At 31.7% G+C, this 15138-nt stretch overlaps 3 protein-coding genes and 1 non-coding gene across 4 annotated transcripts; 1 reads left to right on the forward strand and 3 right to left on the reverse strand.

The window, feature by feature from the left end:
- Window positions 1-1385: 1385 nt before the first annotated feature.
- ncx-7 (Putative sodium/calcium exchanger 7) lies at window positions 1386-5796 on the reverse strand. Its single transcript, NM_066746.9, has 12 exons — window positions 5628-5796; window positions 4614-4714; window positions 4437-4568; window positions 3894-4176; window positions 3642-3836; window positions 3390-3575; window positions 2991-3338; window positions 2539-2663; window positions 2256-2493; window positions 1844-1905; window positions 1728-1797; window positions 1386-1679 (listed from the first exon to the last, which is right to left on the reverse strand). Exons 1-12 carry the CDS (start codon window positions 5785-5787, stop codon window positions 1561-1563), a joined length of 2019 nt encoding a protein of 672 aa, NP_499147.3. The 5' UTR covers window positions 5788-5796; the 3' UTR covers window positions 1386-1560.
- C07A9.14 lies at window positions 2885-2963 on the forward strand. The gene has a single exon (NR_003426.1). It is a non-coding gene; the product is annotated as a small nucleolar RNA C07A9.14 (small nucleolar RNA).
- Window positions 5797-8743: 2947 nt separating the features above from the next.
- clec-162 (C-type lectin domain-containing protein 162) lies at window positions 8744-10719 on the reverse strand (the record flags this gene model as incomplete). The annotated part of the gene is made up of 5 exons (NM_066747.5): window positions 8744-8939; window positions 9335-9709; window positions 9757-10078; window positions 10235-10283; window positions 10628-10719. The coding sequence occupies 5 exons, from the start codon at window positions 10717-10719 to the stop codon at window positions 8836-8838; spliced, it is 942 nt and encodes a 313-aa protein (NP_499148.2). The 3' UTR covers window positions 8744-8835.
- Window positions 10720-10785: 66 nt separating this feature from the next.
- On the reverse strand, window positions 10786-13044 carry C07A9.12 (CX domain-containing protein; the record flags this gene model as incomplete). Its single annotated transcript, NM_001025984.4, has 5 exons — window positions 10786-11178; window positions 11692-11804; window positions 11852-11960; window positions 12398-12523; window positions 12818-13044. 5 exons carry the CDS (start codon window positions 13042-13044, stop codon window positions 11046-11048), a joined length of 708 nt encoding a protein of 235 aa, NP_001021155.1. The 3' UTR covers window positions 10786-11045.
- Window positions 13045-15138: the final 2094 nt, after the last annotated feature.

Here is a 15138-nt window from a genome sequence, read left to right on the forward strand (position 1 = left end):
CCAAAAAGGGCCATGCAATACTACAAACTTCCTTTAAGTTTCAGCTGCCCCAGGGAGCTCGGAGTAATATTGGTTTAAAGTTGGTTTTTTTCCTTAGAACAAAAATTTTTTGAAGCTCCCTGATGCTTAGCAGCTCGGAATTTCAGAAGTTTGAATTGAAGGCTTTCCTTCTTGCCAGTTAGTTTCCTATTTCCGTCAACTTATATTATTTCAAAGTAATTGAGCTAGACAGATCGAAGAAACCTTCTTTTGTGGTGGGATATTATATAATTTTCAACTTTGACATTTTTTGAAATTTAAGTTTCGTCAGGCTAGTTCTGGACGAAAGCTTTTCAGATTTAATTTTTCTGGAATTTAATTAATTAACATTTTGTATTTCATCATATGTCATTGTGTGTTCTTATCACAAGACGAATTCCGTAATCACTAGACCTAAACACAATGATCAATTCTCCGTAATCAATCCTAGAAACAACAAAGGTCAAAATGTTAATCTCTTTTTGTAAAAGCGATAAAAACTGTCGTGGCGGGACCCAAAAAATGAACTTAAAAACAAAGAAACAGAAGCAGAAAATCGACAAAAATCGATGAGGTTCACATGCATATTATAGAAATTGTGTGCGACCACAAAGGAAAACCATTAAAATTTTTAGATTTTCCCATTGCTTTTATTGTTGCGAATCCAGAAGACGTAATCAGGCTTAATGATTGTCTGAAAATATTTATTTTGCGTGGGGGGTTATCAGGAACTATAGTTCAGTTATAGTTCAAGTAACAAGACAGAATGAGTCAAATTTAATATTATTGACAGTCTGTGACATTTGTATGGAATTTTGTTCATAGTTGGTATTGTTCATAGATGGAAGTATTGACTCAAAAATGACATACATCAAGTTTGGATTTGAAAAAAAAAATCAAGTCATGAGAATACTACTACGAAATTTTACGATATTTGCACCAAAAATGCTCTAATTTTTCTCGAAGCGATCGATTTTCTTGAATGCAAAAGAGTGCCTGTTATGAGTACGGTAGTTTCCAACTCATTTTTGTTGCGGAGTATTGAAGGAGATAAAAAATTCCGCATCAACTAGGACTTGGGGAACTACACTACTTTTTAAAAGTGTATAGCGTAAAAAAAGTTAAAATTTTTGACCCACAAAAATATGTTTTAAAAATTTGTGCTTTTTGGGCCCCTCCAGGAACATCCTAGAATGTTGTATTTTACTAAATGTTTATTTTAATTCTGGAAATTAGCCGAGTTACAGAGGCTTGATTTTTTGGCTTGGAAAATTTTTGTTGAAAATTGTTCGCATCTATGTGATTGATTATTGATCTCAGGGGATATTACGGTTGAAATTTCCTTCTGAAATTTTCATGTATAATATTTGTTAAACTATAATATTTATTAACTACATCAAAATTATCAAAACATGAACAGTGAACCCGTTTCCAAAACAGAAATCATAAAATACAAAAAAATCTGAAAAATACAATCTGGCACCGAAAAAGAGATGGCTTACAAAACTGTACAATAAATCAAGTTCCTAAATTTAAAATCTTTCAATTCCATACAAGAACTCCGGTTTCCGAAAGAATTACAAATACAATAAATGCAATGTAAATTGATATTAAAACTGCCGCATGTGGACGTTGAAGACGGAATTTTTGAACTGGGATTCCTGAAATTAAACTTTTTTTAAATGCAAAAAATGATTTTAACAATATACCTATCAACGTGGCAAGTAGAGAAATCGCCAAGAAAAGGATAAGAAGGCGATAGGTTGGATTAATTGTCATCTGAAACAAAAAAATTAAATTAGATTTTATTTTTGAATCAACATACTGAAATATATTTCCCTTGTAATTTAGCAATTGTGAATGGCAATCCAAATCCCATCAAAAGATCTAAAAATTATTTTGTGAAAGGCGATTTTTGGGTCAAAAATACGGTACCCGGTCTCGACACGACACCTTAGAAGAGTGATGTAATTTCAAACTCTGTGGATTTTTAAGTTATTTTTCATAGTTTTTCGATTAAAATATTTTTTAACTAAAAAAAATCAATGAAAACACATGAATTCGTGAGAAAAACTATAAAAAATCGATTAAAATTCTGCAATAACAAAAGTTTGAGACTACAGTACTCCCTCTTTAAAGGGGCACACCTCTTCCCCGTTTAACTCAAATCTGTCGTGTCGAGACAGGATACCGTATTTTCGGGGTGAAGCGCGCAAAATTTACAGTATTTAACTTACTAAATAAAGGACCTCCAATAGCTGCAGCCATAGCCATTCTCGGATAACCTTGTTTAACAACTGAAACATCAGCAATCAAGTCTCCAATACTATTACTCCATGCAAGAATTGTTAGACCAAGTACTTCATGTGATACTCTTGAAACAACTCCAAGCATTGTTACAACATTTACAACTTCCGAAGAAATTAAATAAATCCATGCAATTGACATAATGAATCCAGAATATGAGTAGATTTCCTGGAAAAAAGATTGAATTTCCATTTAAACGAATTTCATACTCACTTTATAGTATTTCGGTTGAACACTCAATTCAGTAAAAACCATAATAAGAATAGCAAGTACAATTGAAACTGCCAAACCGTATACCCAGAGACCAGGACTTCCAGAAAATGGAGTTTCGAGGAAAACTAAAATTTTTAAATAATATTCGCGAATCAATTCCTCATATTTTAGATTTCATCTGAATTCAGCAGTTTTTCAAAGCTTCAACCTGTGCCTGCCTTCGCCGCGCCTGCAACACAAGTTATCTATGGGGCGGAGTCACAGAGTGTACACAAAAGATAGCGCGCCGCGAAACCCGCGTGTTGTCGGTCGCTGCCCTAAGAGACTCTTCGGTTGCTGGCAGAAAGGTTGGCTGTGACGATTACTATTCCCAACGCTTGGAATGAACCAAAGTGATTATTAACCAATCCTTTTCTGAGCCAATCGAATTTTTAAAATTTTGGAGCACTCACATTGTATTGAGAATAATAGAAAAGCTGGACAAGTGAAAGCATGAAGTAATGTTAATGGTTTTGACCAACTCATTTCGTTTAAAGGGATCGTCAACTTGAAGAGCAGATTTGGAACAACATTAATATACGCCATTACTTTCGAGAATATATTCATCTCCTCCCAATCCTCAGCCTCTGGACGAGGATCCAAATGTTCTGCGAGATCTTTCAGAATGTCTTTTGAACGCCAACTCTTGATTTGCATTGGCTCCGGTACAAGACTTGCAGCTCTACTCCTAGCTTCATGTCCTTGAAATACATGTCCATGAATAACGACGAATTCTTCATCTTCGTCTGATAACTCGCTTTCTGGAATTGAAATAAATGTCAATTAATAATAATATTGAATCTAAAAAAAACCTCGTCTCGAAATACCCAAATGATTGTGTGTGGCGTATGGATGTAAACCATTCAGATTTCCATCTCCATTAACCATAAAAGATGCTCTTTTCGTGTACCGCCGAGTTGTCTGCGCTTTCTCTGCCATGTGCTCTTTCAGCTTATCGATTGCACCAGTAACAACTGAGATTTCAGGGAATGGAGCTTCTGAAATTTGAACAATTTCGGATGATTTTCCTTTTATTTCTAAAAATAAGTGAAACTCCAAAATACCTTGGTCGTGGACCTCTATTTCTGGAATGACTGGCATCGGAGCAACACTATGAATACTTTTCCGGCTCCGTAGACTTTTTATACTTTTTCGGCTCTTTGTACTATTCTGTTTCTGAAGAGCTTTTCTTTTTCGATTGTGTACAGCTTGGGCTCCGATCACAGTGATAACATAGAGCAAATATAATCCAAGAAATGCTGGAAATTCGTTTTTTAAATTAAGCTTTTTCTTTTTAAAATATAATAAAAACTCACTCAACGGCATCCAAAGCGTAACCCGATTGTAAAAAACAAAACAAAAAGCCAGAAAAGAGAGTGCAACTAAATAAAATAAAAGATCCCGTATTGTACTAAATACTTCAACATCAAATGGAGAAGTTAGAATAATTGTTGAAACGACCATTGTTGTTACAAAAAGACCTCCTCCAAATAATTCTCCAAGTGCAAGATCTGCTTTTGGAGTTGGACTACTTAATACAGAAGCTATTGAGCCAAATACATCTGGAGCTCCATTTCCGAATGCCATGAAGGTTACACCCTGAAGTTAAATAACTTCAATAAAGCCTGTTTAATTTTCTGGAATTCAATTTCTTCGCTTTCTTACAAGGAAACTAAATATTTGAACAAAATTTTTGTTTCAGTTTTTTTTGTTTTCTGATTACATTACTCCAAAAAATTAGTTTTCGTACTTGCAAACTATCTTTCGAAATCAGCAGTATCTCTTAGTTTAAAATTATCACATGCAGCTTTTTTCTCGGGCTGGAAATACAGTAGTAAATTTAAAAATGAAATCCTTACCGCAACAGATTCACTGATTCTAAGATGAGCGACAATTGATGAAATAGAAGGAGAGAAAAAGTCATCAGCTGCTGAGCTAACCATTATGAATAACACCAACATGTAGATGACACCAACTATGATAAGTATAACCTGAAATATTTTAAATAGATTTTCCTTGAGTTCAAGATAACTTACCCGTGAAAAAGTACTTGAAGCACATTCAACATATTGTGTCCATAAAAGGTAACCACCTCCTTCACAAGCATTGTCATTACAGTTCACGTAGTCGCAAACTTCTGCAATTTTTTTTAAATAATGTACTCCAGTTTTGATCCATGGAAATTTGACTTCCTAATAGTATGGGGATGTCAATTTAAAAAATTTAAAATCCATTCTCAGAGAGATGGATTTTTGCAAACTTTTGATGATTTTAAGCATGTCTAGATTATGTATAGTATTCTGAAAGAGTTTTTGGAACATTTTTTAGAATTGATTAAATTGGATTTTCTCTAGACGGCTAAAACTAATTTCGGTTTTTTTACAGAAAAAAGATTCGAAAGAATTCCAGAATGTTTGCCTATTTTTAAAACTGCTCAAAATCATTAGAAGCCAGCAAAATATAATATTGGAGTAATTTTACGAGTCTTCAAATGTTTTTTAGAATAAGAAATCTAAAAAATTTGAAAATTACATATTTATGGCTAAAAGTCTCAGTTTATTTATTGTTTCAAATATTTTTTTTAAAAAGTTTTAAAAAAACCTACCAGGATGTTTGCTTATTTCTAGACACTCTTAAAACTATTAGGACTATGAAAAATTCATTTGTAGTCTAAAAAGTAGTCTAAAAAATACTGAACTTTTTTCAAAGTGCTTTCGCTAAATATCTTCTAGGTTTTTATTTATACGGCACATTTTTGAAATGACATCGGTAGTCAAAATGTAAACTGAAATAGTTCCCTTATTAGTTGTATTATTCTATCGATCAAAACTTCTAGATCAACATTTTATTTCGTAATTTCCACTGGACCCGTTTTTACAATTTCTCCATGAAATTTTCCCATTTGTCACGTAAATAATTCAAGAATACTGTAGTTTATACATATATTTAATCATTACTTGTGTTTCAATAACTGTCTTTTCTTATCTTTTTTTCAGAATTTTATCATTATTTTACATATAGTTTGATTTCTGATATGATTTATTTCTTACGCTCTTGTGTCCATGTCTTATTGAGTTCACATTTTTCTGCATCTGGATAAATTGAGCAGTTTGGTGTTTTGAAGAAACTAGTTCGATATTTGGCATCACAAGATTTGATTGATATTAAAAATATTAAAGTTAAACTAAATAATATTGAAGGTTGTGCCATAACATAGATCTGAAAATGTTTAAAATAAGATTGATGAGCAAATTGAAAAGTAAGCATTTTTAGATGAAAAAGAAAAAAATTGAGAAAATGCCGAAGGAATTATAGACGTCTTTAATGTACGTACTGATAAGATCATAAAGTAGAAGAATTATTTAAGATTGTTGGTCAAAAATTTGACAGATAATGAGAGACAACTAAATGAATGTACCGATTTTGCACGGATTCAGAAATTGTATTCCTGAGGGGTTGAAGTTTGAAATTAAGTTGAAACGATGTTTAGCGTATTTCCTTTATTAGACTTGCTGATGAATTACTGAGCTACTTTGAGGAGTTATGCCTTGGTTGACTTAATGTTTATCAAAATATTTCAGCAAACAAAGTATACATAAATATTTTGCACATATTTTGTCAGTTGCCAATTTTTTGGCAAAACCAAAAAGAACCAAGATATCAGCTAAAAAATTAGGGCAATGGGTGCAAGGAAAGTACTTAATTTTAAGGGGGAATTTGTTTAAAACAACTTAAAATCGCTAAAAAACTACTAGATTTCATAAAGAGGTTTCTCAATAAATTTCAAAAAATTGTATGGATGTTCAATGACCAAATAGATACAATCGGAAATTTTGCCAACTTGTTCACAAATAGAAATTAACTTTGAAAAAACACATTTTCAGTCGATGTGTTTTGAATTCCTAATGACTGAAAATATACCTAAATCAACGCAAAAACCAAATTAAACAATTTAAAAAATTTAAAAACAAAGGATTTTTCAATATGTCAATAATTTACTGCCAAATTATCAAATTTCACTGAAAATTGTCAATATTTATTTCTATGGCAAAACAGGTGATTGAACACTTGTTTCTCAAATTTTAGTCACCATTTACATATCCAGGTGAATTATGATTCGATGTCTTATGAACATATTAATTTCCTTTTTAATGTTACAAAAATTTTGTATTCCGTGATTGACTATCCACAGCACAAAACACATCAGTTAACTGTTATATCATAAAACATAAAAATAATAATGGTTACACTTTGAACGGTATCGGAAGACATTGAAGAGGCTACTTATTTCTAGATGTAAATTAATATACTTGTAAAATTCTAGTTATCACATATTGATTTAAAAAAAACCTAACCTAGGACTTCCAAAATGAATTCTTTGTCGCTTAAAAGCAGTTTCAAATAGGCTTATACAAAAAATTTAACTTGAAGTGGGTAAATTTCGATCTAAATTTTTATCAATGCAGCTTTTCACTACTTCCCAGTAGATGTTTTAACTTTCGATAATTTTAAGGGCTTTTAGAATTAAGGAAGCATTTTGGAAACTTTTGGAAACGTTAAATTTTTGGTAAAAACTTCCGAAAATTTGTCCACTCGATCAAAAAAGTGCACTGAAAAATGTTTCAATCAAACTTTGTCATTTCAAAATGCTCCATTTTTCATGTCCTTCAAAAATAAAAAACTTAGGTTGGAAATCAAATTAATGGCAGAAAAATGGGGTTACTTGTTCTTGAACTCTCTCCAAACTCTGAGCTTAAAATTGTTTTTTTTAATTTAACCAATTTTTTCAAGCATAGGATTTTTGCTTCATTAGCTGCATTTTCAGCTCTGAAAAGTTCCACTTTTCTCATTCTGTCAAACAAAATCCCCTTCTTCTCTTCGTTGTGTGAAAGTTTTATTTTGGAAATTTAAATAACGATATAGAAAAATATTTTAACCTACTGAAAATAATTTTGCTTTCAAAAGAAGTTAACTGAACTTTTTAAGATTTTCTAGAGTTGGAAAAATGTCCTAGATCACCAGTACAACCAATAAAACATAATTTTTCAACAATAAAAAAGACGTAAAACAGTCTTGATAGGAGAACCAAAAGAGCATAATCAGCAGCAGCAGGAGCAAATGAAAGATAGAATCACGCGTTGTAAGGGAAACAGAAACATCATGAAATGGTTATCAGTTATGAAGTCCCTTTTTTGATGGGTGGAGTACTTTTTATCACAAATTGCACAATTTCGGAGGTCAGGCATCGAAGGAACATCTTTTGGACGATACATCAATAAACCATTTCTAACCAATTAACGATTAATCATGGAAATTGATTGTTAAAGGAGGAGTAGCGTCGGTGATGAAAAAGTTTGAATAATTAATAATTTCAAACCTCTGTTTTCATTAGGTTTTGCTGTAATTGAGTGAACTTCAGTCCCGGCTAGCACTCATAAATTTATACTTTTAAAAATAATGACGTGTATTAGGGAAAAGCCGAAACATTCGAACAATTGCTAGTCCGAGATTTTTGTTCAAATTTTTCAAATTCAAAAATCAAATTTATTGATTTTTTCTGAGGAAATCTAAAATCTAGTAATTTAATCTCGATTACTGCTAGCCGTATTTCTCCATAATAGCAAAATATAAAAACGTTGTCAACTATCACATTGTTTCATTTTAATTTTTGCAACACATTTTTTTATATTTTTTATATCTTGCAGTCATTAAATCGAAGATTTCTAGATTTTCAGATTCTTGCAGCAAAAAATAACATTGTATTCCCCTAGCTGAAAATCTCAGTTTTTGATAGGCAAGTCATGGCCGAGTTTCAGCCACTTCCCACATTACACAACGTTTATTAGTTAAGGTATTTATTTACTATTAGTCCAAAACTTTGAAACTGTGTTTTAATGAACTCTGCTTCTATCTTCACTTTTGTATGTAGTCTCTAATATTCAAAAATTACCCATGAGTATTGTGTGAACATTGAATTCTGTTTTAATTTCGCTGAAAAACAGAATTAAAATCCTCTTATTAACACCTTTTGGTGACATCCTGTACATACTTATCTTCTCCTACTTCATTCTTTCAAATTCTTCTTATCTGTAGAAAATTCCATTTTTTCACTTTTCTCTACTTGTCTATTTGCGTCATTGTAAGTGTCTTCATGCGTAATAATTGGTGATTATTCGTGATTTATTTGTGCAAAATAACGAATAAAGAATGCATTTTATTGAAATTGACACAAAGTACGAAGACACTGATGATTCGTCATCATCCACGGGAAATTTGAATTGTTTTCGAACGAATTGTCTCGTTTTCTTCACGTTCCCGTTTTTCCTTTGAATTTGAATTGAGCTCCTCGGCTACTGATGATCCTGTAATTTGATTGAACAAACGTTTTTTGCAAAAAAAACTTTTTAACATAGGGCGCAAACAGTTCTGGCCGAGCAGAACTGTTCGACACTTTTCCGAAAAATTGTCCAAAAAATTTACATGAGACAGTGAGGGTTTAGTTTATTTACACTCCTAATAGTACGTGGCCAAATGTCCTTAAAAATACTCGCAAAACATTGATTTAATTTCAAAATGTAATCCAAATGTTGATTCTTTTCAACTGTGAAATTTTCTACCGGTATATTTTATCGTATTTTATGAGATTATTTTTTTCAAAAATTGTAGTAGAAGGGCTACTGTAATTGAAAAGTTTTTCTCGTGGTAAGACCCTAGATCCCAATTTGTTGAAAATTGTATTTTCTGTAAACTAACTAACCATTTCCCCTAGCTGTACCACCTTCTTTCAATGATTTCACATTAATTGAATCTTCAGTTTCCTCTTTCTCTTTCCTTGATCTACTCATTTCTGTTTCAGTTTGAGATACCATCACTGGTTTCACTTTTATCTTTCTTTTATATGGATTCAGTATAACTATTGGAGGCCCACTGAATTCCGGAAATCCGTTTGTACTGATATTAATTGGTTTTAAATAAACTTTTTCTCCGGTTTCTGCTTCAGTTTTCAATGGTCCAATTTCATTTTTTGAGTAGAGGCGAGATTGATCAACTGCATCAACCATGAGAAGTGCTGCTTTTGTTCCAGCTGATGGGAAAATTAGACTTTGAGTTTTTGGGGAACGATACAATATTCCTGAACTATCAATATTCTGGAGATTATACATTTTTACATCTACATACCATTATCATAAACCGTTGAAGGTGGAAACTCGCATACGAACGGTAAAAACATTGCATCAAGCTTTGTGTACCAAAGGCCAGCCAATGAAGACATGGATACAGCTCCAATTTGTGATTCAGTCTTCTTCGGATATCCTCCACCTACATCAAAATTCGAATATGTTAACATACTTCCATCAAGCCATTCCCAATCATTATCAACATTTGATGCTCCAATCCAATATTCTTCAATTCCTAATTTCAGTGCAGCACCCCTGATTTGTTGATTTCTGATAGATGATGTTGGACGAACAAGTGTCGATTTCATATTCACACGACAAAACTGAAAGAAGAAGATTTTTATTGTTTTTCTGAAACTGGGAATATTTCCTTCATACAGTTTAACCATTCTGCTCTACTGTACCAGGTAAAAATTACATCATACAACTTTTTCAAATTTCGACTATAAAGAAACTAAATTTTATTCAAACACACTCACTCTGACTGCATTTGTGAAGTTCAGTGGAGTCCGGAAAAATTGGAAGCATCTGAAAATGTAGGTACTGTCACGCTGGGGTCGATTTTTGATTTGAATTTATGTTCGAATGGAGACAGTGATATTCAATTTCTGTAGTTTTTTCAAAATGTTTTGTCATTTTTGTGTTTTCTTTTACTATTTTACCGAATAATAAAAATTAATAAATTATTTCCGTAAATCGATATCAGAGCTACAGTAGTCATTAAAAAATATACTGTAGTTTTCGCTACGAGATATTTTGCGCGTCAAATATGCTGCGCAGTACGCATTCTCAGAATTTAGTGTTCCTATAATACTGTTTAAAAATATTTCTTAATCACGACATTTCATAATTTCAAACAAATAATTTGTTACCCTGTAGCATTTTTATATTCAGTTCCATAATAACAGTAGGCAGCTACCGTATCAGATAAAAAATAAATGAAAAGTAAAGTGAAAATGTTCATCACTGACAAGGCATCTCTTTCTTTCTGGTGGCCGTGTTTCCGGTCATAACCATTTTATGGACTTCTTTTTCAACTTTTTTTTATTCAACAAAATTGTATGCAGAAACAAAACCCGTAAATCATGAAACTGGCAAAAAGAGACAGAAATGTGAACACGAAAGTAAATTTGAATGTATCGCAGGCGTTTCAAGAACAAGTGAATTTGGGTGGGATGGAAAGAAAGATTTTTTGATAGACAATACATAATTACCGTAATATTTTAAGTGGGAAAAGGCACAAGGTATTTGAAAATTAGAATTTAGAAAAAAATTAGAAAACGATTAAAATTATATACTAAGAGGTTCGAAATCCCGACCGTGTCCATGTTTGCAGAAGTACGTACAATGAAGACACCAACGAACGCACTCGATTACAAAAATACTTAGAACGGAGACAATCAGCAAGATGACCAGGAGACTGCTGAAAATATTTGAAATTGATTTGAAAATACCATGTTTTCTCTTTATACTAGGGCGTGCGGTAGAATTGCCAAGTTTGCCGAATTTGCTGTTTGCCGAGCTTGCTGAATTTGCCGCACACATTAAAATTTTTTTATAAAAATTTTGCTCAAAACTAATGGTTTTGTTCAAAAACTTATTGAAAGAAAACATATAATCGTTTTTCTTTCATGTTTTATTCAAGAAATCCATGCGCGCATTACTCTTGTAAATCGATTCTGATCGACGCCGAAGCTAGTACAATCGACGTCGAAATGAGTCCAATCGACACAAGCACTCCCAGCTTATCACACTCAGAATCGATTTACCAGAGATGAGGCTCTAGATTTTGGGTGAGGCTCACGATTTTGGCTCATTTTTTAGAATTGCTAATTCAAACTATATGAAAACGATTAAATTTTCAAATTTTAAATCTCCCAATATTTTTCCTACTTTTCTGTTGGCTTATAAATATCACATTTCCAAAAAAACTTACAATATTGAAGTGAAAATTGTCGAATTAGAACAGCAATCATATCCACAACAATTGTTATCAGCTGGACAAGCATAAACAATCTCTTGAGGACGAGACTCGTTATCGAAGAATACCTTAATTGATTATTTATTTAAACTAATTAATGTCAAAATAACCAAACCTTTCCAAACTGTGGATCTTGTGGATCAATCTTGTTGATACACTGAACAGGAAGTTCTTCGTCCGGCACGTACTTTGATTCACCCCAGAAATATTTCCTATTTCCAAATCTGAATCAATTTCATGTTTAATCTCTTTCTTAATTTTTGCTGATTCATCAAAGTTTAAGTTTTAAGTACAAGTGTCATTTTGTACTTATTTCTATTGAGGAATACAAATGAGTATTATTTTATAAGCTTGCAAATTCCGGGAAAACCCGAGTTGTTCATTTTAAAAAGAAGTGAAGAAACATATATGTGCCGAAATGCCGAGTAGAAGGGTCAATTTTAAATTGTGTAATGATCTACAAAACATTTTTCAATTTTTTGAAAAGCTTTCAAAATCAAGCTCGCTTTTACTTCCTTATTTGCATTTCCATACATCGTTTTCAGCTATTTTTTTAGAAATTTTTCAACAAATCAGCGCCTTTCGTTCAAGCAAAACTTGATATTTACCTGAGCTGGAGGGCTCACCTGAGCCCTACAAGGTTATAAACATAAAAACTCACGAAATAGGTTCTGAAGAGTCTTGAATGATATGTCTTCCTGCATTGAACATGAGTAAACCGGATGTTGCTCCAAATACAAATGAACGGAAACTTGAAGTATGCTCTATGGATCCCGGTTTGGAATATCTGCAAATAGTGGTTCTTTTAAAATGATTTTTAATCGGGAATTTTTTTTAAATAGTAATCTCTATTAATATTGCACACTATGGCTTTGTTTTGACAGTTAAAAATAATCATTAACAGATTTTAAGAAATTACAACATCATAGAAAACTCTCTAGAAATGAAGAAAAACGTATCTGTTAAATGAATTAATAGTATGTATAGTTTAAAATAATTGAACATTATAATGAACCCCTCCAAAAAATTTTAGATTTTTAACAATAGTTAGTATTATTTCCAGATTCTCGAAAAAACCTACTTTCTAGTAAAATATGATTTACTCCTTGAATAATGTTTTCCCATAGCTGATGATCCTCCACCTCCTCTTCCACCTCTTTTTGCATTACATTCTGAGCAGAAGAATGTAAGAATAAGAAGTGTAATCCACGTGGACCATAGCTTCATAGCTCTGTAAAAGGTAAGTATATTTTGGTTACTCCCAGGTCGCCAGAAGACAAAAAAAGAGTCAGAAGACACATAAATCATTGCGTAACGGGGAAACTATGAATATATATTCGGGGGACGAAAGGAGCTTTAGTGCAAAAATGGAATAGAAAACACTACATTCAGGATAAAAATATGAGAAGAAACTGGGTGGGCAAATGGATTTGAAGAGATTAATTCAAGAAAAACTAGAGATCAAAATGAGAAATGGATTAGATAAAAGAAACTGATTATATGTAAAATAATAAGTGAATATGTACTTTTAATATAAAAATAGATGGAGGATCAAGGAATTAGACAAAGCATGTTCTTCTTTCTTTCAGAATTTTTTGAAAATCTGATTGAAAAAAGAGATCATAACAAAGTTGGGATGGTCTGTGATTTGACAATTATCAAATTCAAAACTTTTGTGGAATGGTTGAAAAAAAACTTAAAAAAGAAACAAAAATCTGATTTCTACTGTAGTGTATTCAATGGTTGAAAATTTTTGGCAAATTATGGCTGCAATTTTTTTCTGAAAATTTCAAAAATTCAATTGCGAAATTGAACCTGTTCATTATATTCTCCTGAAATTGTCGTAAAAGAAAAAAATTCGATTAAAAATATAAAAATAAAATAAAAAATGCCAAAACTATGCTGTATTTTTGTCAAATTTGGCAATTGCCGATTTTTCAAAATTTCAGCAATCATTTGTAACTTGAATATTGCACACTGCACAAAGTTTTAAAATTTCGCCAAATTTTCAAAAAATTGCACTGAGCAGAGTTTTAATTTAACAATTTTTTCATTTAACAAGACTGAAGTTATTTGAGAAATGTTTGAGAATTTTGGAAAAAAAAGAAAATATATACATCAACCTTTCTAGCCATATGCTTCAGGTCTGAAAGTAAAATTGCTGAAAATATACTTTTTTCTTATATAAATCGACAACTTTAATGTGAAAATATCACGCAATAAAGGTCTTTGGCACCACGGACTAAACATTAATTATCTTCATTCGAAATGACATCTGATGGAATAATTAAGACAAATGAGAGAATGAAAGCGATTAGTTATTCACATGCAACATTGTGTGCTATTGGCTCCGAATTTCAAGTGGCAAAGATGAAGAAAAATACTAAAAAACATAGAAAAGAATATAACAAATTAGAGATGAAAGTGCAGTCTAGGGAAACAGGCAGAGTGAGATAGGGGCGCCCCATGCCCGCCTCGAAAATTGTCAATTTTATGGTAAAGTTTTTTCATAAGATCTCTTTATTTTGGAAAATTAGAATCTTTTTAAAAAATTTCCACAAATGTTATGTGCGAGGGTGTTATATATTGGATTTTTTCCTAAAATTGTCATAATAATAAAAAGTTTAGTTGTCAAGATAAGAGCTACACCGGAAGGAGGAAAATAAAACAAAAATTATGACTTAGACAAATAAACAAAATGACAAATTGGACCGGTCCTCGGGAGTCCGGGAGGTCAGGGGGAGCTGTCATTATTGTTCAATTGGTCAATTTTTCAATTTTTTAAATTTTTCCGTCTCTTGTAAAAGTTTCCATTTAACTTTCAACAAATAAAAAACTGAAAAATGAAAAATTTCAATGCCGCCAAAAATTCGAAATTTCTGGAAATGAACATTAAATGGAGAGGACAGATATCTAAAATATTTTTCGCCGGAAATAAAAAAAAATGTTTTAAATTTTAAAATTCTATCAAAAATTACTTTTAAGCAATGGTAAAATTAATAAAAAAAACTTTAATCTCAGATAAAACAATGAGTTTCAAAAAGGAATGTTTTGACATGTTAAATACGAACTTAAAAAAAGTGAATAAAGAATAAGAGTTTCAGAGAAAAGAAGAACAGGAACATACTTTGCATAGAGAAAGATTTATTATATCCGTCCGTTTGCCGCAAAAACTTTTTTCCTCGTTTTTTTTTTGCTATTTTTTGCTAAGTAGGACTATTTATGGAAGAGTTGAAAATTCTAATAAATCAAAATTTATTGGAATAACTTGGAGAAAAATTTCAACCGAATTTCAGCATAATTTTCAAGTAGTTCAAGGTTTTTTTCACAAATGAGAAATTTAAGTATCAAAAAAATTTCATCCCTCTGTTTTTTTGTCAAGTCTAGCTAGACTTTAAAAAT

The sequence above is a fragment of the Caenorhabditis elegans genome, chromosome III (genome assembly GCF_000002985.6).
Source record: "Caenorhabditis elegans chromosome III".
NCBI lineage: Eukaryota > Metazoa > Nematoda > Chromadorea > Rhabditida > Rhabditidae > Caenorhabditis > Caenorhabditis elegans.

Coding starts and splice junctions, on each gene's coding strand:
- ncx-7 (NM_066746.9), bottom strand. CDS start 5,787: ATGGCACAACCTTCAATATTATTTAGTTTAACTTTAATATTTTTAATA. Junction 2,664..2,990: donor TCTATTATTCTCAATACAAT/GTGAGTGCTCCA, acceptor TAAAAATTTTAG/TTTTCCTCGAAACTCCATTT. Junction 1,798..1,843: donor TACAAGGGAAATATATTTCA/GTATGTTGATTC, acceptor TTTTTGTTTCAG/ATGACAATTAATCCAACCTA.